Source organism: Hakea prostrata, chromosome 3, assembly GCF_041222555.1.
Source record: "Hakea prostrata isolate BN-2017 chromosome 3, UWA_Hpros_2, whole genome shotgun sequence".
Classification (NCBI taxonomy): domain Eukaryota; kingdom Viridiplantae; phylum Streptophyta; class Magnoliopsida; order Proteales; family Proteaceae; genus Hakea; species Hakea prostrata.
The window spans coordinates 3,319,010-3,340,226 of NC_142602.1; the positions used below are offsets into that span (position 1 = coordinate 3,319,010).

The following is a 21,217-nucleotide window of genomic DNA, read 5'->3' on the forward strand; positions in this document are numbered from 1 at the left end:
ACCAGTTACCACCGTCTATTTACCTAAAAACAAAATTTACCCCCGTCGAGTTACCTCGTGGTCACATGGGTTAATCTAACTCTAAGCACAGCATTTTTGTGTTCTTTAAGGGTCTATATGTAATAATAAAATTTGAGGGGCTGTCTTGTGACGAATTTTGAAACCCTCGAACCAAGCAATTAACAATAAACAGCCATCAGCGACTGTAATCAGGAAAGATAAGAAAGTACCGAAAAAGTTAAACATCGTTCAGCGAGAGTACACAAGCCGGTGAGAGAAAGAGAAGAGAACCACAGAGGGGGAAAGACCGGCGAGAGATGACAATGGACAGAGAGAAGGAGAGAGAGGTTGAGCTAGAGAGTGCAATGTACACGAACTGCTTGTTACTAGGGCTTGATCCATCGATTCTCGGCGTCGGAAGCAACAATGGAACCCCTCGAGTTGGGCTTTTTCGCCATTCAAACCCCAAGTTAGGCGAACAACTTCTGTACTTCATCTTATCTTCCCTTAGAGGTCCAATTCAATCTGCAAAGGTCACTTTCATGTTTCTGCAGATCACATATTATCCCTTTTTTATTTCAATCATTTTTTTCTGTTCGGTTCATCCTTCTAAAACGATCAAGATCTTGCAGGATTTTGATAGGGTTTGGCCGATCTTCGATTCTGCACAGTCTCGCGACTTCCGAAAGGTAAATTGAATTATTCTCGTTTAAGGCTCTGCAAATTGATTTGAATGATGTTGAATTTCATCTCTTCTGTATTTCGAGTGCGTAAGTTTTTTCATTTGTTCTGCCCCTTCCTCTTCTCTTTTATTTTCTAGGTCGTCCAGGGAATCATAAACGAGCTCGAATCGCAAGGGGCACTACCTAGAAGCAATTCAAGGGTTTCTTCTCTTGCGACTTGTTGCGGGCCGAGGTTGGTACTTCTTCAATTCCATTTCAATTGTGTTTCAGTTTATGTTCTCTCTTTTTTCTTTCTTATCCAGTCCTTTAAGCAGCTCATACCGGTGCATTTCTCTACTATTATAGACATGGAAGATACTTTTCTCATACTCTGGAAACCAGTACGATCTCGTTGGCTCAGAATCAGAGTTAGAAGCCTGTTTTAGGATCATTAGGTGTTGTTTGAAACGATCTATGTATAGTATGGAGCTGGACTTTTTCCACATGCTATATGAAAGTTCGTCTTGCATTTGTCCTTTGGAACCCCAGAGTGTTCCTTTACTAATTGAATTTCAACTTGTTAGTATCCTAGTATTTATTTTATCAGACATAACTCCACGCTAGGAAACTGACTAAAGGTGTCTGTTTCTCGGTTGGCCATGTGAGGATGCCGGACCTGTTAGATAACCCACTCAAAAGCTGTTTTTAGTGTTTTCTGCTTTGAAAAGCAGTCGTTTTAATTTTGGTCTAAACAGTTTGATAACGCATGTTCTGTTTCTGGTTACTTTGGAACCAAAAATTGGAATTTATGCCTTTGAAACAAAATTTGAAGGCACATGAAGTTTAAGTGAAACAAGTTGTAATAGAGCTATGATGGTCATTATTCACCTAAACATAAAATACAGAACTCTACAGTGTTTGAAGCTTTGAGCCTTAAAAATGTCCAGAAACAAGTTCTATCAAACACTTTTAATGGTGTTTCTTGGAACTGAAACATGAAGATTTTTTTTTGGTGTTTTTGAAGCAAAAGCACCAGGTGGATTATGAAACGGGTCTGTCTCATGACTATTCACAATATGTAAATTCAACAGGAAATTCCATGATGAAGTTTTTCTCACATAACCAGTTGTAAAAAAGAAAAATTCTACTTTTTGTTTAGACACTTATCTGTGCTTCATATGTTCTTGAGTATTTGGGCTGTAAAATTGCATTGTTACAAATAGAGAAAAATGTTTCACTTGGTCATTTGGTGCACATTTTTCTGTGTAATAACACACACAATCTGAGTTTCTAATATTTGTCATAAGAATGTTGATTAATGAGGAACTGAAGCCCCATTTTGCAGATTTGTTGAACTACTGTGGCAACTTTCTTTGCATGCTTTACGAGAGGTTCACAGAAGAAATTTTGCGGCTGATGTAACTTCCAACCCTCTGCCTGCTTCATTGACAGATGTAGCATTTTCTCACGCTGCTACATTACTTCCTGTGACAAAGGTACAATTATATCTTATTTAGAAAAACTAGAAAGGTTGTCTTGCTGGAATTTTTGAGCTGTTCTTCTCCAAAACTTTTTAAGTTCTAGGTTGAGTGCTTCTAAGTTAATGTACAGATGACTGGTTGAATTTTTGCGTATTTGTGCATTTTTTTTTGGGAATAAATAGGTTGTGTTTTCATTGCAACTGTATGGTTTCTGTACTTGCATGCTGTTGTGTGATTGGAGGATGGGTCAGAAGAAAGTTGGTCTGGGTAGGAATGAGAATCTTGTGTTGCATATGCTGCTGTTTTCTTCAATGGTGCCTTATATTTATTTAATATCCTGAGCTAATTGTTATGAACCTCTGTGAACACTTATTAGTTTTAGTTTGACTCTTTAATGTCAAACAGGCTAGGATAGCACTTGAACGAAGGAAATTTCTTAAGAATGCAGAAACAGCTGTTCATAGACAAACCATGTGGTCAAACTTGGCCCATGAAATGACTGCTGAGTTTCGTGGTCTTTGTGCTGAAGAGGTAGACCGTAACTTCTTCATATTCCTTTGAGGGACTAAAGTTTTAGAGGTAGAAGCTGTTCAACATTTTTCTGGATATATCAGTTCTGACATTTTCCTGCAATCCTGCAAGTCAGGCTTATTTGCAGCAAGAGCTGGAAAAACTACAGGATTTGAGAAATAAAGCAAAGTCTGATGGTGAACTGTGGGATGACTCTGTCTCCAGCCCATTGGATCAGAATTCACATTTGGTTTCCAAGGCTACTCGCCTGTGGGAATCCTTATTAGCTCGTAAGAGTAAGTTTGCAAATTCATTTGCTCTTTTTTAAGCCCATTGTTGCCTGTTTTATCATTATATCATATGGATTTAGTCTACCTTGCATTTCCGGGATTTAGATAATCTTCTTGATATGATATTGATCCTCTGCTTGAATGGGGTGGCTTATGAAGTGATCTCTTCATTGAGGCCTGGTGAATCAGTTGATTGGATAGATTTGCATATATTCTATGTGGCTGCATGAGTGGTAATTGAAAAAGCTTTATTTTGAAGAGTATTCTTACAGATGTTAAAGCAGTGATGTTTCAACCTAGGTATTTAAATATTCTGTATCTATGATGAAGCATTGACTAATATGGTAGATACCAAATATACAGTCTCCTGACAATCGTCTCCTCTGGCTGTTAGTGTTTCTAGGATCTTTAGCATTCAATGTCATTTGGGATTTATGATGTTGCTTGGTTTAATTAGGGATTTATGATGGAATTTGGTTTGAGGGACAGTGTTTCAGATGTTGATTGTTTGATGAATTCTGAGGTTTATGGGTGTTAGGTGGAAATATCAATATGGTAGGTCAAGCGGTTAGGGTTCGAGAAAATGCCAAAACCGACAGAGGCTGATTAAAAGTCAAAATTGTCGGTTGTTATACAGAGATCAATTTGTCTTAGGTTCTTGTTGGTTGATTAATCTTTAGTTTTAAGACAGTGATTGATTAGCAATGTATGATGATTGCATGTTTGAGGGTTTTGTGAATAGGTCTTAAAAGAAGTTGATAGAGAAAACACCTATCAAACCCAATCCAATTATATAGCTGTTCTTCCACTTTGCCAGCTTGCCTTCATGATGCTCTTATTTAGGCCTCATGGAGAAACATTATGGTTTTTTTATTGTCAGATAAGCATTTTATTCTCCAGAATAGCCACTTGACAATTTTAGAGTCCCATCTCAGCTGCATGTCTACAATGTTTTAAATCCATCCTTTTTATGTGTTGGTCAAGCCTTCTCCCCAGAATTTGTCTTTTCAGCTATTTTGAGAATATGCCACATGAGTCATGACATGGTGCTTTTGAACAGATGTGATGTTTTCTGGATGAGTCAAGCTTTTGTTTGCTTGGGGGAATAGTTTGCCCTTGTTAAGCATAGAGTAACTCAATGGAATATTTGGAGGAAAAAAAATAAAATTTAATGGAATAGTTCCTGGCATCGTTGTAAAAGAGAAGGGCTGGATGGAGGGTTAGTTTTTATATGTGTTTGATGTATATATATAACTTTTTGAGGGTTTCCAATGAAAATTTAGCATGGATGGATCTGTCATGTTATTAGACTTTGTTCAGAAACATTGCCAACTTTTTTTCAGCTCTTTATGGCAAGGACTCCAGATTATAGGACCTGGAAAAGGGTCCAGACATTGTAAGTCTTTTTTTTAATTAATCTAACATCTTGTATAGAGGGCTCATCTCTAGCTGAGTAAAAAGCATGTTTTGAGTAATATTTTGAGGATAATTTCTAGGTATAAGTGTATAACATCATCTGACTAATCAATGATTATGGGTTCCTGTTTGGTTAAAAGTCACATTGCCATTGTGAGATGAAGTGGACAAGATACCAGCAATTGAGAAAAGGAGGAGATGTGGAGAAGAAGTGAAGAAGAAGAGGAGAAGGGAGAGTTTCACAGAAATACCCACTCTCCCCCTCATGCAGTCAATATATACAACCAGACGCCTAAAAATAGTTTCCTAAACTAATACACCTTAGAAGGAAAATAAAATAGTTCTAAAGCAGAACAAATATCCTGCGGTTACTAAAAATAGCACTAGAAGACTAGGGAAAAAGAGAAGATTACACATTATAATGTACTTGACTCAAGTGTACCCCCATGGCAGACTTGGTTCAAGTACCCTTACCTATAATTTATTAACAGCCATAAATACTTGGAGAAACTTACCTTTGAGTAAATGTTCTATTATGTTGTATTATTTTATTTTAATAAGATACTATTCTATGGAATAAGGTATTTCTAGGTTCCCTGTCTGATACATATTTCTGGCGATGGTTTGATACCAATCTTGATCAACGCCGAATGGGGCAATCCAATCTATCAGACAAAGTGAATCGGCCTATCAACTGCAGTATTGTGCTTCTGCTCGTTGAATGGGAGTTCTTTGTGTAGATTGGTTTATCTGAACACATCCAACTATTTTCCGTAATTAGTGTCCGCTCGAGTACTGATTGACAAATTATTGCTCTGACATGAGTATGTTGATTGTTAACCATCTCCAGCATTCTTGATCGAGACACTTAGACCTGAAGCTTTTGATCCTTACCTCGTTTCATGTCATTGTCTCACTAGTCCAATATTGGGATGTTCTATATTATCTTTTTTGAATGTCTAACCATTCAAATATTCTGTGCACGCTTAAAAGAATTACAAATATAGGCACATTACCAGAAACATTTCTCAAAAATAGTGGTGTCTTTCTATGATTTTTTAGATTATTCTAATTTTGTTGCCTAATCATTATTACTTTGCCGTTTCTGTTTAAAGGTCAACATGAAGTTCTTGCATCAGGCCCAATTGAGGATCTGATTGCCCATCGTGAGCATAGGTAATCCTCCTTCCCTCCTGGTCACCATCCTTGCAATATTAGCATTTATATATTTTTACTCATAAATAATAAATAATATTCCTTACCAGGTACCGCATTTCTGGGTCATCCTTGCTTGCTGCTATGGATCAAAGTTCTCAGGTTCCATATCCAGATTTGTCAGCTGGTCAGCCTGGCAATTGTACTTCAACACCAGGTGACAGAGAACCGGTAGATGGACTATACACCAATGTAAATAGAGAAAAACCAAAAAGCAGCTCAGATGCATCTCATTTACAAGTTTATGAAGAAACACATGCAAGGATGGATGATAGAAATGGAAGGGTCCACCCCACTGTTGACATAGCGGAAGTTCTCAGACGTTGGACGCATGCTCTACAACGCATTCATAAGCAGTCACTTTATCTGGTAGATGCTTTTCTTTTCTGAGGTTAATCACTTAATCTGTTGTCGTGCATTAGTGTAATCTTTTGGAATTATTAAATTTCATGTGCAGCTCTGGATTTTTTCCTTTCGGTATTCTTACAGGTGCATTTGTTAGCTGTCATCTTTTGTGTATGAAGCTTGTATTATACTGCGCAAACCGTTGCCTATTTTCTGACAAATTGTTTGATTGTCATAGAATGCCTTAAGTCATGTGCTTGTTTGTGGTCCCACTGAGGTTTAGCATCCATTCGTGCAAACCCTGTTGGAATATAACCCCTGTTGGGTTGCTTGTGGACCCTCCCAAGCAAGGAAACACTCTAATCCAACGTTAAATACCAAAAAGTGAAGGCTATAATGTTTTCAGAGGGGTTGCAATTCTATAAATAAGTTGAATTCCATAAGCGATTGACAGAATTGTAATCGTACAGAATTAAATGCTGCGACGTAGGACAAAGGCAAGATGGAGAAGTTATTAATTTTATAGATCTAATTCTAACTTTGAAGAAAATAAACTAGGGTTAAATGTTTGAATAAGAACAAATGACAGGGTAACTGTGGAGCTTGAGCTATAAAACAGTTTTGATTAAAAGGGAAAAAAAAGGTACTTTCGTCAATTTTGGGAAGGAACTGGAATGGCAGAAATCCAACACCTTGCAAAGGAGGGAGGGAACTTGTATATGCTTCAGTTGAGGCTGCTGCCTCCAGTGGAAGTTGGTACTGATGAGGTATCTTGAATCAACGCCAACAACAACTCAAAGCCACAATTGTGGAGGAGATAAAAGGCTACTGAAACTAAACCAGGCAAGGGAGCAGAGATCAAGTCTGATCTGAGTTTGATATTTCCCGGTTTCACGTGAGGGAAATATTTTGGATCTGAGGTTCAGAGGATAAAGACCTAAGGTCGCCTATGGATAAACAATCCATGTCCAAGAGAAAAGGAAGTAAAAGGGGGAGACAATCACCCACAAACATGAGGCTTCCTGTCAGGATTGAGGAAAAAGTTCAGAGATAAAAGAAGAAGAGAAAAGGAGAAAATTGGAGAAATCAAGGTTGTAATGATTGATCAGCTTGACCATCAAAACATGCAACACTCTTGAGTAAACTAGATTCAATCTCATTCTTATTCAATATTCAATCTGTGTTTTCTTATGTATTACAGTGATTATGATGAACACTTGCTTGCATAAATATAGAAACTTTATGGACAAATCCTTGGCTTAGGTTTCCAAAGTGGTTCATGATTGTCCAACCAAGCTTGAGCAATCTCAATATCCATTCACTTCATTTGCATTCTGAATTTCTGTCTTACTTTATGGAAGTTAAATAGGCATCCATTGCTATTATGTTGCTTTTGCTTTTGGGTCTATGCTGACCATCTTAATTCCCATTGGTTTAGATTTTGCTAACATATTGAGACACTTAAAAATTCATTTTTATTTTCTTTGAAGAAGTATTAATAATTATGCACCTGTTATATTGTTGTTGTAGGCAAAGGCAAATGATGGGGAGGGTCCGGAACTCTTACGAAGTGCACATGATGACGGTACTGGTGGCCATGCAGAATCCTTAGCAGCAACGCTTGCTGAACATCGACAGCATTTAGCTAGCATACAGGTAATGAATAGAATTGTTATCATGGATGCAAGAGACTTCTACTTTCGGTGTGTGTTGGTCCTGACTCTTGAATGTAACTTTGAAGTACCATTAAAGTTTTTTTTCTTTTTCTCTTTGTTGTAGTTCTCTATTTCTTTCTCATTTTTTAAATTATATTCTAGTAGTGTTTCGTTTGTTGTCTATATTTTTTTCACTGGATTGGTTTAGGGTATACTATGCATGGTTTTCACCCTAATCTAGTCTGTCATTCATGTCTCTGAAATTGGATTTTCCATTATCATCTGAATGGAGAGTGTTATTGTGTTAAGACCCTAAAGTTGAGGGTGGAGGTTTAGGGGATTGTTAGGATATCAAAATAACCATGTGGGGAAGGGGACAAGGAAAGCTGGCAAGAGTTCTTTCAGTGAACATCCACTCTCAGGTTGGCTCATGTGGAAAATTAGTTAATTAGTATTTTGGGGATTGTTGGGGCCTATTAGTTGGGGATAGGAAATAGTTTGCCCCCGGGGGGGGGGTTGAATAGCGTTTTGTAAGTGTTTTATAAGGGCAAGCTTGCTTGAGGGGAGGGAAAGGCCCTCGGTTGGGGCAATCAGAGTTGGGATTCTAGTTGAGGGATATCTTCTATTCCAAATGTCTTATTCAATCTTAGGTTGGATTGATGGAGTGAGCTCTTTACAGTTTCTTTAGGCTTTGGTTCACCATTCGAATTGCTATGCATGGGTTATGGCGGTAATTGCAGGGGTGCTTGCAGGTCATCATAAAGATCGTCAAAGGTTAATTGGGGTCCTAATTATTGGTATCAGAGCCTTTTGATCCCGGTGGAAGGCAAGGAACTGAATGGAGAGCAGGGTCAAGGGTTTTGAAGCCATTGTGAAGGCCTTGCAAGGCCAATTGTTGGCCGATAGGGTCTCTTGCGTGGCAAATAGGGAGAGAGGAGGAAGCCCTCAACGAGTTCAAGGAGGAGTTGAGAGCTTACCTGTTGATGAGGAAGACCAGCTAGGTGAATCCGAAATTGCCGGAATGCATAGAGAAAACAAGGCTGGAGTGGATGCGATCCAAGGAGTTGTAGTGACTTGTTGAGTTGTGGGTTGAAGAAGCCCATGGTTCGAAGACTTTGTACACTGCAAATGGAGACGCTTCAGAGTGCTGTGATGGCCCTCTGGTCGAATGTCACCACCGTTGACTACAAAGGGAGAGGTGGGAAGATTGCGATGGCTGGCGTAGCTTGGGATGAAGGGGGTTTCAAAGGGGCTGTTAGGGCTAGGTTGCACAAAGGAGTTAAAACAGCAGTTTGGTTATAGGCTGATTCCATTGGGCCAAATGTGGGACGCCACCCAATTCATGGAAGCTAAAAGTTGGGCCATTAAAAACCCTAAGGCAATAACATGGTCCCATCCCAATGGTACATTAACTTGGGTCCAACTCAAGCAGATTGACCAAGGTCCCACTCAAGGAACCACTCCAATGGTAGCCCAACCAAACTGAGGAGTGAACCATTGTCTTCAACCTCCCAAAATCGAGCAGGGACTTTTGTTGTGACGGGAAGTGGAAGCCCTACCGGGTTTGCCAGCCAGAGGCACCAAAGGTTGATTGCAGTGGTGAAGGTGGTTGCTTGGATTTTGATAGTGACGCTGTCACGGTGTTGCATCTTGCGGCCATATCCCTGAGGGTTTGTTGGCGATGGCGACTTCGTTTATGAAATCTTCCTTAATGCTGGGCTCAACTTGCATATCAAAAGAAGGGGGGGGGGTTGTCTATGAGCACCACTCCCTTTGCCAGTTACAAAGAGCCCAGAACATGAGAAAGAGTTTGGTGCCACATTCGTTGCAGGAAGAAGCAGGCGTGTAAGACTTGAATGGACATTGACAGACCCTCAGAGAGATGAGTTAGAAGATATGTTTTAGTCTTTAACATTAGAAAAGAGCTGGATAAAATAAGGCAGGGGATTCACTGTCGATAGTGTTGATGCTACGGGGAATGAGCGTTGCATGGTACTAGCTATACTGGATGGAACATTGATTTCATCTTGAGGGCAAGGTGAAACTGAAGGGGTAAGTATTCTTAAGACACTAAAGTTGAGGGTGTAGCGGTAGGGGAATTATAGGTATCAAAATAACCATGTGGGTGGAGGGGGGACAAGGATAGGTGGCAGGGTTCTATCAGGGAACATCCACTCTCAGGTTGGCCCATGTGGAAAGTAATTATTTTGGATGTTTTCGGGATTGTTGGGGGGCTATATGAGTGGGGAGAGGGAATAGTTGCAAGGGGGATTGAATGGTGTTTTGTAAGGGCAAGCTTGCATGCAGGGAGGGGAATACCCTCGGATGGGGCAATTAGCGTTGGGATTCAGGTTGAGGGATGTCTTGTATTGCAATCATGTTACTCAATCATAGTGTTGGGTTAATTGCATGGTTATCAAAGCGTCCGCCTAGGCGGCAAAGCGGTTTTTGAACCGCTTAAATTGTTGCCGCTTAACTAACGGGCTGATTTCTTGCCACTTTTTTGCTTAGGAACTACTGCTTTGCCGCCTTTTGCGCCAAATTACCGCCTAGATGCTAAAGTAGCCGTTTTTTTACATTTTGTAATTTGTGCATATTATTATTATTATTTTTTAATCATAATATATTCTAAAATGCCGTATATAAATTTAAATATGTGAGCAATTTTAGAATCAAGGCCCAATTTGCAAATGAACTCCGAGGCCCAAAGTGCAAGGCAGCAACAGAATGTGAAGCATGAGCCATATTCAACATCGATAATCAATGAATCATTAAATAGACAATGACTTGGAAATCGGAATAATGAGATCTATTAATTTATCATGTCGGCACTGTTTGGTTAAAAAAAGGGAAAAATGGATACATCAATTTTGATTACTGATCTATGCACAAGAGTACAAGACACTTATTTAGCGTCACACTATCATAGAGGTAAGTAAGAATGTAAAATTACTACTTTCATTTTCATTTTTCACATTGATTACTGATATAGTACATACTACATAATTATTGTTATGAATCTTATGATGCTTGATGAGATGAAGTTATGTTTTTTTTTTTCTTTTTTTGGATAATTTTCATAATTGTGATTCTTGAATGTTTTTTTTATTTTTATTTTTATGAATGTGATTGTTGAATGTTTGTTTAGTACTTTAGTTTATTATAAAAAGTATTTGTATTAAAAAGTAGTTTAAAAATAATTATATTAAAAATATTGACTAAACCGCTTTTGTCGCTTTATTGCCGCCTAAGCGCCGCTTAGTCGCCTAATCGCCAAGACGGAGAATCGCTTTGGACGCTTTGCCACTTTAATAACCTTGGTTAATTGAGTGAGCTCTTTATAGTTTCTTCAGGCTTTGATTCACCATTCAAATTGCAGTGTGCATGTGTGGGGTGGGGTGGTAATTGCAGGGGTGTTTGCAGGTAATAGCCCAGGATCCTCAAAGGTTAATCGAGGTCCTAACAGAGAGCAATAGCCGATGGTAGAGAACTGAAACTTTACCTCACCCAAACGGAAAGGGCCATTGAGGCCTTGCATTTACCCTGCCTTGAAAAACCTTAATCCAGAGTTTGATGCTTTTATTTATTAGTTTTATGCTAAATCAATTTTTTAATGGCTGGCAGTTTTTCCATATTTAGGTTGTGCTATTTAACTTGAAGTTTGTGAGTTTATAATCAGAAACGGGTCCTGCTTCTACAGTCATTATCTAGGGAAATTGGTTTTTTAGCAGTTGCCATACATCTTTTCTATCAGCACAGATGTTTATATTTGTTAATGAGTTAGAACTTGAAAACTACAAAACCTGTTCATTGGGCACAGTTCACTAGAAAATTTAATTCTGCAATTTCCTTTCATGATGTTGGTATCAGTACTAAGTAGTATCTAATGACAAGTTCATGTTCATTTAAGGTTATATTGGCGAAAAATGTGAATTTCATTGTAGCTTTTCCCAGAAAATTCCTTTTATTGAACTGTTGTACTCTCACAATCCATTTTTGCTTCTGATTGACATGACATATTTTAAATAACGGGCAAGTGGAGACTCATCCCAAACTGATACCCTTCTGCACAGGTGCTCATTAGTCAACTGAAGGAAATCGCTCCATCAATAAAGAAATCAATTTCAGAGCTAACTGAAGAAGTTAACAGTATTCCATCTACTGTTCCTCTGACAAAAAATCGTGGCCAATCTACTGTGCCTATGCAAGCTCAGAGTAGTGGAAGATCTATTGTAAGTTCTTTGGAGAACACTGATCTATTTGGAGAAACATTATGGAATATGAATATGGTGATTTGTGGGGTTCTGAAACACTTGTTCTTATAATACTAATAGCAGTTCTAATGAGGCAGGAAAATGGCATTGATGAGGTTGCAGAAGTAAGTTCTAAATTATCAAGTGTTCATCTTGATAAGGTTTCCCCAAGCCCTCCAGCTTTGAAACTACCACATTTGTTTAGTTTGACCCCAAGTTCTTCTACAAAAGGGGGAAATATCCAAAAGAAGCAGACTTTGGTTTCTCAAGCCAGCCAGGTGGAAAATTTGTCCGAAGGGAAGTCTCTGGACCAGCCTCTGTCAAACAGTCATGTGGATACTTTGCCCCAAGGTTTTTTCTTCTTCAGACAGTAGTACTATGTTGTCCACTCCATACCTTTAATTTCTGTGAGATTATTGCCTATTCCAAAGGCGAAGGCAAGCTTGAGTAGTTTTTGATCACTTGTATTGTCTGAAGAATTGTCATTTTTTTGGTTTGCAGATGGCGACAGTTCATATGTCCAAAACTTGAGGAGATCTGTTCGGGAGGCTGCTTTTTCCACACAATCCTCCAATATGGACTCCACACGAGATTATCAATCTGATGGCAGCTCAGAACATTTCTTTGTTCCTCTTTCCGGGCCTGGATTTTCTCATCTGAGCCCAGAAACCAAATCTGCTGCAGTTAGGAGCAAAAGACTGTTTGGCTCTCCATCTGACACCACCAGATTACACAGGAATTCTGTATCTGAGGGCCCTGTTAGGATCAATTATGATGATGTACAAAATAGATTGAATGATGTAGCTTCACCACACCAATATGGCAGTGAAGCTAATAGGCTCTTCTCAGTTAATGGTTCCAAATATGTCAGTTCTGATGCAGAAAGAGCATTGTTTGACATGGAGGATACTCGGGATCAGGACTTCTCACCCCCATTGCTAATGGAGTCTTCTTTTTTTTCGGACTCCGCATATGAAGACTTGCTTGGTATGTGGACTTTCACCAGATAATTCCAAAATTGCTCTGACTTCATTTTTGTTACTTTCCTTTTTAAAGCCTTGCATGTTTTCCTCCTTGTAATTTTATGTACATGTTTTGCGTGTATAGTTAGTTCTACTAGGTAGAACATCATTAGACATCATTAAAAGGAATCAGAACTGTACTAGTTATCTTTTTTCTAATTAAGTTGTGATGTCAAAGCTTTTGGTCAATGCCAAAGGGGGACCTTGGTTGCTCTACCAAAGGGACCCGTCTGTTGTTCGGTTTGGATAATACTTGTTTGATAACTGGATATGCATGTTTGAGAGGTGACTTCTGCTAGAGAGGAGTAACATATCTGAGTTGTCTTCGTATCCCTGTTTTTTCTAAACAATATATATTGCTTTCCATTAACACATGTTGGTTGAGACTGGTTGTGAGACTGAATGTTTATAATTTTTCCACAGCACCATTATCGGAAACTGACACAGCTTTAATGGAGTGCTGAGACAAAGTTTGATTTGCGCGCCTGTCATGCGGAGTGGCTATTCAGTTTGTGAATTGGGTTGCTGTTTTTTTCACACTTCTTTTACCACAGTTCATTTCCTTTTTTCCCCTTGTAAGACTTGCGGTTTGTATGATTTCCTCTATAATGATTTCGTTCTTTTCATTCTGTTTGTTGCGTCTGAAATTTACGTGGGGATGGCCATCATTAAGAAACTCACCTTATATTTCTTCTAGATTGCAGATCAAGTGGTTAGATTGTTATTTTTTCTGATCCATCCCCCCCCCTCCTCGCGCATGTACAAGGGAAACAAGGAATGTTGGATGTCAGTAATTTTCAGTGTGATTCTGGAACAGTAATGAATTTGTTTGATTTCAAATGTATTAGAATAGTGACCGGAATGCTTGTGGGGCTGATATCTGTGTGACAGACAGCCTACTGACTAGCCCCTTTTCTCACTGACCAAAAGTATTTTACAGGATGGATCTGTGAAACCATATTTTGTATCGATGACGTAGTAGAATATTAGAGTCTGTTTGAATTATTATACATCCTCGATCACGTACTGGCATATCTTTGATGGGTTCAACTTCAGTGCTGCGCATATATTGTGCGGTAATCAAGTCTGTCCCGTTTTTGATTGGTGCCATAAACTAATTATATCTTGTCCAGTAAAGAAGCTTTTACTTCGATGGTGCATACATGTTCCACCTGTAGATGCAAAATCAGCACTTGATCCTGAGTGGTAGTTGAGGTTTAATTTACTACTTATTAACAGGAAAACTGGGAGTATGCCAAATTTACCCCTTCTTTTGTCATAGGTGACTTGAGCAACATCTTTGAAGTTTTTGGTCTGATGACTGAAATGTTTATTAACCCCAAAGTTTTTTTTTTTGGATAAGAAGAAAAACATATGTATTACTTAAAGACAATTGCAGCCCCAAAGTTGTATATATCAAGTTTGATTTTACTCCTATTTCAGGATTTTGGGTTACAAGCTAGTGATGATAAAAGAATATTATTACGTGGATGCTCTTGCAACAATTTCTTTGTTTTCAAGTCTAAGAATGTCTAAGGCTACCAGTTCCAAAAAAGAAAGCTAAAGAACGTGCATCAAAAGTAAAACAATTATGATAAATGTTCCAGAATAAAAATTAGGTGGTCAAGCAACTTAACGCCTCTAGCAATCCTAAGTCAAGGTGCTTGTTCAACTTAACTCATTATTCTAGGAGACCTCAATGAAATACGTATCAATTAGTCAAATTAAAATTTGCCTTGCTGGATAAAGTCTCTGTTGACTGTTGGCCTCCACATATAGTTTTTCTTCTGTTTTTGTTTGTCCTTTTCTTCAATAAGATTCCCCTATAAATATGGTTGTTGGGTTGTTTTATTCCATACAACAGTAGCAGTTGATTTCTTTATACCTTACGAAAAATCATTTCTTTTTTACGTTCTGGTCATTGGTTATCGTTTATAAGGTGGTTATTCACAAATTATTGAATATATTTAATACGCAAACCCATAAAACTAGCTATTACAAAAACAGATAACAACTCGTGCTCATTCTGTATAAACGATTTACGGTGTTAGTTTTTTATTCTTTGAGATCTTAAAGCAAAATATATAGATGTAAATAGCTTTTAAGGGTTGATAGAGTAGAGTAAACCCTACTGTCAGACTCAATTTAAATTCACAAATAATAGCCAATGTTTTAAGCAAATGCAAAATTAATGTTTCTTTTTGAAATTGCTAGTTTTATGTTAGAGAGTGTGGACTATTACATAAACTATAGGGAATATTGAATTCTTGATCTTTCCACAAAGAGGTGCTGGTCATTACGGTGTGAGAGACCTGAAGTTAATGTCCTTCTCAACTGATTAGCACCATGTGTTACTAAAAAAAAGATAATTGAGGTGTCACCAAGTTGTGATTATTGTCATATGTGAATAATTAAAACAATCAAACCTATACCTAATCTTCCCGCACAGTAATAATAATAATAAAAGTGAATATCAGTGTTCCAATTGTTGAAAGAAACCAGCCGACTTCATTGAAGAGTTTTCATTATTCTAGGAAACTTCTTCATCACCCCCTCCCCCACCCAAAAACAAAAAAAGAAAAAAAAATGAAAAATGAAAAGAAGGCTAAGGTACCTCAATGCAATATAGATCAATTATTCTAATTAAGAGACCTCTTCTCCCAAAAGAACAAGAACCTGCCTGTAGAGTGGTTCCCAAGAAACAGCTAGCCCAGGCTTCCTTCTTAAGTTTTGCTATAAATATGAGGGTTGAAGATGAGTCTTTCATTCCATATTCAAGTTTATTAGTGAGCTCACTAATAGTTACTGATTTTTTGCTTAATTTCTGTCATCAGCTAAAGCTGTGTTTTTTTCCTCTTCCTTCATAAGAAATATGAGTTTGTCTTGGTCCAAGGATGACAGTTTATTTGTCTGTCCTCGTAACTACTCTATTTGGCAGTTCGACTTCAAAGCACCATCATCTTTTGAGCCATTAAAGGGTACTAGAATGTGGAGAGCCACTTATGATGGGCGAAAAAGTGAGCAGTTCCAGAATTTCTTGTCTGAAAAGCTGTTTTTGGTTAATCGGCAAGGGAGAATTATTTATTCTCCCACCATGAAGACTAGAGGGTCTTATAATGGTTATCTTCTTTCTATGGTGCTATCGTTGGGGTATTATGGTATCCAAAGCGCTAGCCAGCAGCAGCCCTTTCCAATGTCAGCAGACGTGATCGAATTGCGTGCCCGCTTAAACAATGCAAATGCTGATTTGGAGAAGAAGAACAATCTTCTGAATAAATCACAAAGGGAGATTGATTTGCTCAAGGAAGAAAAAGGTAAAATTGAAAAGGTCGAAGCAGAACTGACAAAGAAGAATAATCTGGTGAAGGAATTGCAAAGTCAACTCAACGATATCAAGAAGAACAATCTTCTTTATGCATCACAAATGGAGATTTATAGTGTCAAAGCAGCACTAGCTGTGAAGAATTTGCTCGAGGAACAAAAAGGTCAACTCGAAAAGGTCGAAGCAGAACTGACAGAGAAGAATAATTTGCTGAAGGAACTGCAAAGTCAATTCGACGATGTCGTCAAAGCAGCAGCATTAGATGAGATGAACAAGAAGAAGAAGAAGAAAAATGCTGGGCTGAATCTAAAAGAGGCTAAATTCGACCCTCCTCGAACCTTAGTCCAGACCAACTCTAGCTTCTTAGGGTTTCTGGGTCGGATGAATCGTACATTTGTTAACGCCGCTGGAATCTATCTCAAATTCGACTTCATTGGCATCAAAGCTGCTACCTCAATTTCACCAAGTAGTAGTTCTGAGATTCTTTACTATTGTGACCAGGATTGTTGGACTACTAGCCCTTTCAAATTGGTACAATTTGATGAGAATGAACCTCAGCAACAAATCGTGGTTCAAAAAATTTATTTACCTAGGTGTGGCAAAATTCGCGAACATGGAAATCCTGGCACTTGGTTGGTGAATGAAGCTTTGAGAAAACCAGGTACTAATAGTCTCTCCTGCTGTTTCGCCGTCGGTCATTCTCGCTTTGTAGGGCAAATAACCAAAACCTCTGATACATTCCTCAACAATGCTTCGGTCAGCGTCTTCTTTGATCAATCTCTACATGGAGAGTATTGTTTTGTTGATGCTTTAGCCACGACTTTCTTTGTTTTAGAGACAGAGAAGCTCAGTACTTGGGACACTAAATCTTTGAATAAACCTCCAAGCACTTGTTGATTTTGGGAGCCTAGGAAGTGCACCCAAAGGAGTTCGAGTGGCCAAATGGGGACATGCCTACCATTTGTCATTTTTACTTATTGTCAGTCATTTATTACTTGTATGGTGCATCTGACATGGTGGTAACTGTACTACCTATCATTTGTCTTTTTTACTTATTATCAGTTTATTGTTGGTCTTTTACTTGTGTGGTGTGTCTAATATGTTGGTGGCTGTGCTACCTATCATTGGGACGACGCTCGAGTCTATGTTTGTCTTTCATTCCCCGACTCCCCCCACCCCAATTTAGGGGTGTAAACGGACCAAATTCGGAATATTCTATCGGTTTTTGGATGGATTCAGTTGGATTTGAATGATAATCGAATAGTTATTTTCTTAAGTAGATCCTTCTAAATGGACATGTATTCATTTTGAATACAAGTTTTCGACTACCTGTTTACATCTTTACCATTTTATTTGAAATTTAAGAATTTAACAACTTTAGTAGCTATTCTAGTAGCAAATTTAGAAAAATAGTCACATACCACTCGGAAAAAGTTTATACAAATAAGAAAAATAAATTTAAATAAGTACTTAATTGAATAATTTTATTTGACAAGTAATAATCGATAAGAAGAGAGTATACTATATCGGCATCCTATTCAAATACTCCTAAATGGATGTGAATGCTAATTCTAAAGCCAAATTGGGTTATCCATTTACATCCCTAATCCTATCCCTAAAAATAAAAATAAATTAAAGAGTTTGTACTTGTCGTTGAATTTGACAAAAATAATGTTAGCAAACAGACCATTGATTTAGACTTAATTTTTTTTCCTAATCTTCTACAAGAGGTTGTATAAAAAAATAAAATATAAAGCCATAATAAGTTGTTTTACCTCATGCAGTAAAATAATAATAATAATAACAGTTATCCAATCATACGACCATTATAAAAGTACTAATCATACAAAAATGGTTATATTTCTTTCTTAAAATATTTTCATTTTTTTAATTAATTGAATATGATTAATATGTCAACAACGCTAATATATCATGTAATAGCATCATTTTATTTTAATCCATAAGAAAGAAAAAAAAAAAAGTGCACTTATAAGTATATTTTTTCAGAAAGAAAAGAATTCCAAGCCTTTTCACTAAGGGACGCGCTATTATGAGCCTCTTCCGTATTGACTAGAAAGAAATACAAAATCCGGCCGGGCACCGCAGGGGGTAAAACCAGACGACCAACTTTCCCCGCTGCCGCTTCGTTCACGTTCAATGCGATGGTACCCGTTGGGGGGTTTAGCAGTTGGCGGATGTTCCCACCAGGGAAGCGGCAAGGGTTCGGGAGAGGTCTTGGGTTCGCACCCATTTGACGACATTAATTTGAGGATGTAATCGTGGTGCGCACCAGCTGGCCCGATTAACCTCATAAACAAATAAAAAATAAAAAAAAATAAAAGTTTAATTTGGCCCAAAAAAAAAAAAAAAAAACGGCGAGGGTTCACATTTTTATAGTAAAATGCCGTAAAATTTGAGTGTAAAAATGACATTAATCAAATTAAGAATGTTTTCTACCAAAAAAAATAATATTTTTCGTTCCGGCTTCCTTTATTTTCTAATTATTTGTGAAAAAAATTTAATTATTATTATTCGAATAAACGTCGGTTCTTCTCTCCTATATAAATTCGGTTAGGTCACTTGCGCGAGTAATACAGAGAGAGAGAGCTTCGATAGAGCTCGGAGAGACGAAAGAAACAAAGCGGAGGTGAAATGAGGAACGGCTTCGATGGCGAAAGAGAAGATTGTGTTATCAGAGTTGCTCTAAACATCCTCGAATCCGAGAAGAAGCAAAAAACGCAAAAGTATCAATTCTTCTCCTCTTTTTTCCTGTAAAACTCTTTCTACTCTTCTTCATTTCGCTTGAGATACTTTTATGGTTTCTTCCATGTGTATGTAGCAGTGAGGCTCAAATCAAATGCTGCCTTCTTACTCTGGATGTGAATGTAAGCTTTATCTTCTCTGCATCTAAAATTCACAAACTGTCTGATACGTATCATCTCTTCTTTATTCTATAAGTAAATTTCATTCTATTCCCGTCTTCTTGTACTCGTCCGTCATTCGGTTCTGATTTCGGTTTGGAAGCCTTAAGTTTAAATGCAGTAGTGCAAGCGGCAAGGATTCACATGTTTTGGTGAAATTTGAGAGTAAATCATATTACTCAAATTAATTCCCTAGGGTTAATTAAATTATTCGAATAAAGAACGTCCATTGTTCAGCTTTGGGCCTTTTTCGTTCCGTACATGAATATCCCACCGATTCGCGGTTAGGTCACTTGCTCTGAGTAAGAGGCGACAGTGAGCTTAGATAGAGCTCAGAGAGAAAGAAAGAAAGACACCATCGGAGGAAAAGAAGAGCGGCTTCAATGCCTAAAGAAATGGGATTCACATCCTCTGCAATTTCCTTCCCTACAATTCCTGTATTCCCTCATGGAGCCATGGGCATTCAAGATCCACGGTTATCTATTTAAATAAATTTATTTTTTTAACCCCCCTAATTGAATTTTATTACTCGTTGTGAACCTTGGATCGCCCGGCCCCTAGGGATTGGGGGGAGCGGAGGATGTGAATCCAAAGAAATGACGGTATTGGATTTCAACAGGTGTGGCAGCTGTTATCGTGGTTGTTCTAAACATCCGCATCAAATTAGTAAATACGCAAAGATCTGTGTGACAGGCAACCTACTGACTAGCCCTTTTTTTCTCACTAACCAAGTATTTTACAGGATGGATCTTTGAAACCATATTTTTTATCGATGACTTAGTAGAATAATAGAGTCTGTTCGAATTAATATACATCCTTGATCATGTACAGGCATGTTTTTGATTGGTTCAATTTCAGTGCTGCATATTTAATGCGCAACAATCAAGTTTGTCCCATTGTTGGTTGGTGCCATCAACTAATCCTATCTCGTCCAGAAGTTTTTACTGGGATGGTGCATGCATTTTCCACCTGTAGATGCAAAACCAGCACATGATCCTTAGTGGTAGTTGAGGTTTAATTTACTACTTATTACAGGACATATCATTCATGGAAGAGCCCAAAATTGGCCATCCATGGCCCATTGCTGGGGTTCGGCTGCTCTTCATGGAGAATATTTTCCAGGGAATGGCCAGTGTGGCCTGAGAGGTTGCCAGTGGAATATTTCGATCTAATGGGTAACATAAAACACCTAATTTTACCTTATTGAAACTCACGAATCTGAGTAAAAATTGCAAATCCAATTTGAAATCTTTCTCTTTGCAAAACCGGCAAGAGTGAGGAACACTCTTAATTATCTCAAGAGACCTCAATGCATGTTCTAAGAGACCTCTCTTAATGGTAATATATATTTTAAGAGACCTTAATGCTACATAAATCCATTATCCTATGAGAATGCGGTGTTTCCATTATTCTAAGAGACCTCCTCACCTAAGAATAAAATATATTTTTAGAGACCTTAATTAAACACATCCATTATCCATAGTAGATGACATAACAAATTAACAATGATGCTAGGAACTGGAGGAATATAACCTTATTACTGATCAAAAGTTTTGGTTTTCCTCTTTCAATTGTCTTCCAATTGGTCTGGTATATTTATTAAAAAAATAAAAAATCAATGAATTCTTCAGAATAAATAGAAAACTGGGAGTATGCCAAGTTTACTCCTTCTTGGGTCATAGTTGACTTGAGCAACATCTTTGAATTTCTCGGTCTGATGTCTGAAATGTCTATTAACCTCAAAGGTGTGTATATCATGTTTGATTTTACTCATATTTCAAGATTTTGGGTTACAAGCTAGTGATGATCATCGACAATGCAAGAACGATAAAGACGATTATTACGTGGATGCTCTAGCAAAATTTCTTTGTTTTCAAGTCTTAGAATGTGAAGACTACCAGTTCCAAAAAAGAAAGCTAAAAAACTTGCATCAAAATGTAAAACAATTATGATGAATGTTCCAGAATAAAAATTAGGTGGTCATGCATTCACACCTCTAGCAATCCTAAGTCAAGCCAGCTTGTTGTATTCATAAAACTTTATTCAGTATTCTAGGAGACCTCACTGAAATACATATCAATTAGCCAAATTAAAATTTGGTTGCCTTGCTGGATAAAGTCTCTGT

General features: G+C 37.8%; 1 protein-coding gene across 1 annotated transcript; it reads left to right on the forward strand.

The window, feature by feature from the left end:
* The first annotated feature begins 195 nt into the window (after nucleotides 1-195).
* AUG6 (HAUS augmin-like complex subunit) lies at nucleotides 196-14,174 on the forward strand. The gene is made up of 13 exons (XM_089148095.1): nucleotides 196-533; nucleotides 633-689; nucleotides 821-915; nucleotides 2,008-2,158; nucleotides 2,549-2,674; nucleotides 2,790-2,949; nucleotides 5,475-5,535; nucleotides 5,625-5,943; nucleotides 7,450-7,575; nucleotides 11,648-11,806; nucleotides 11,926-12,178; nucleotides 12,329-12,814; nucleotides 13,273-14,174. The coding sequence occupies exons 1-13, from the start codon at nucleotides 318-320 to the stop codon at nucleotides 13,311-13,313; spliced, it is 2,250 nt and encodes a 749-aa protein (XP_089004221.1). The 5' UTR covers nucleotides 196-317; the 3' UTR covers nucleotides 13,314-14,174.
* The last annotated feature ends 7,043 nt before the right edge of the window (nucleotides 14,175-21,217 follow it).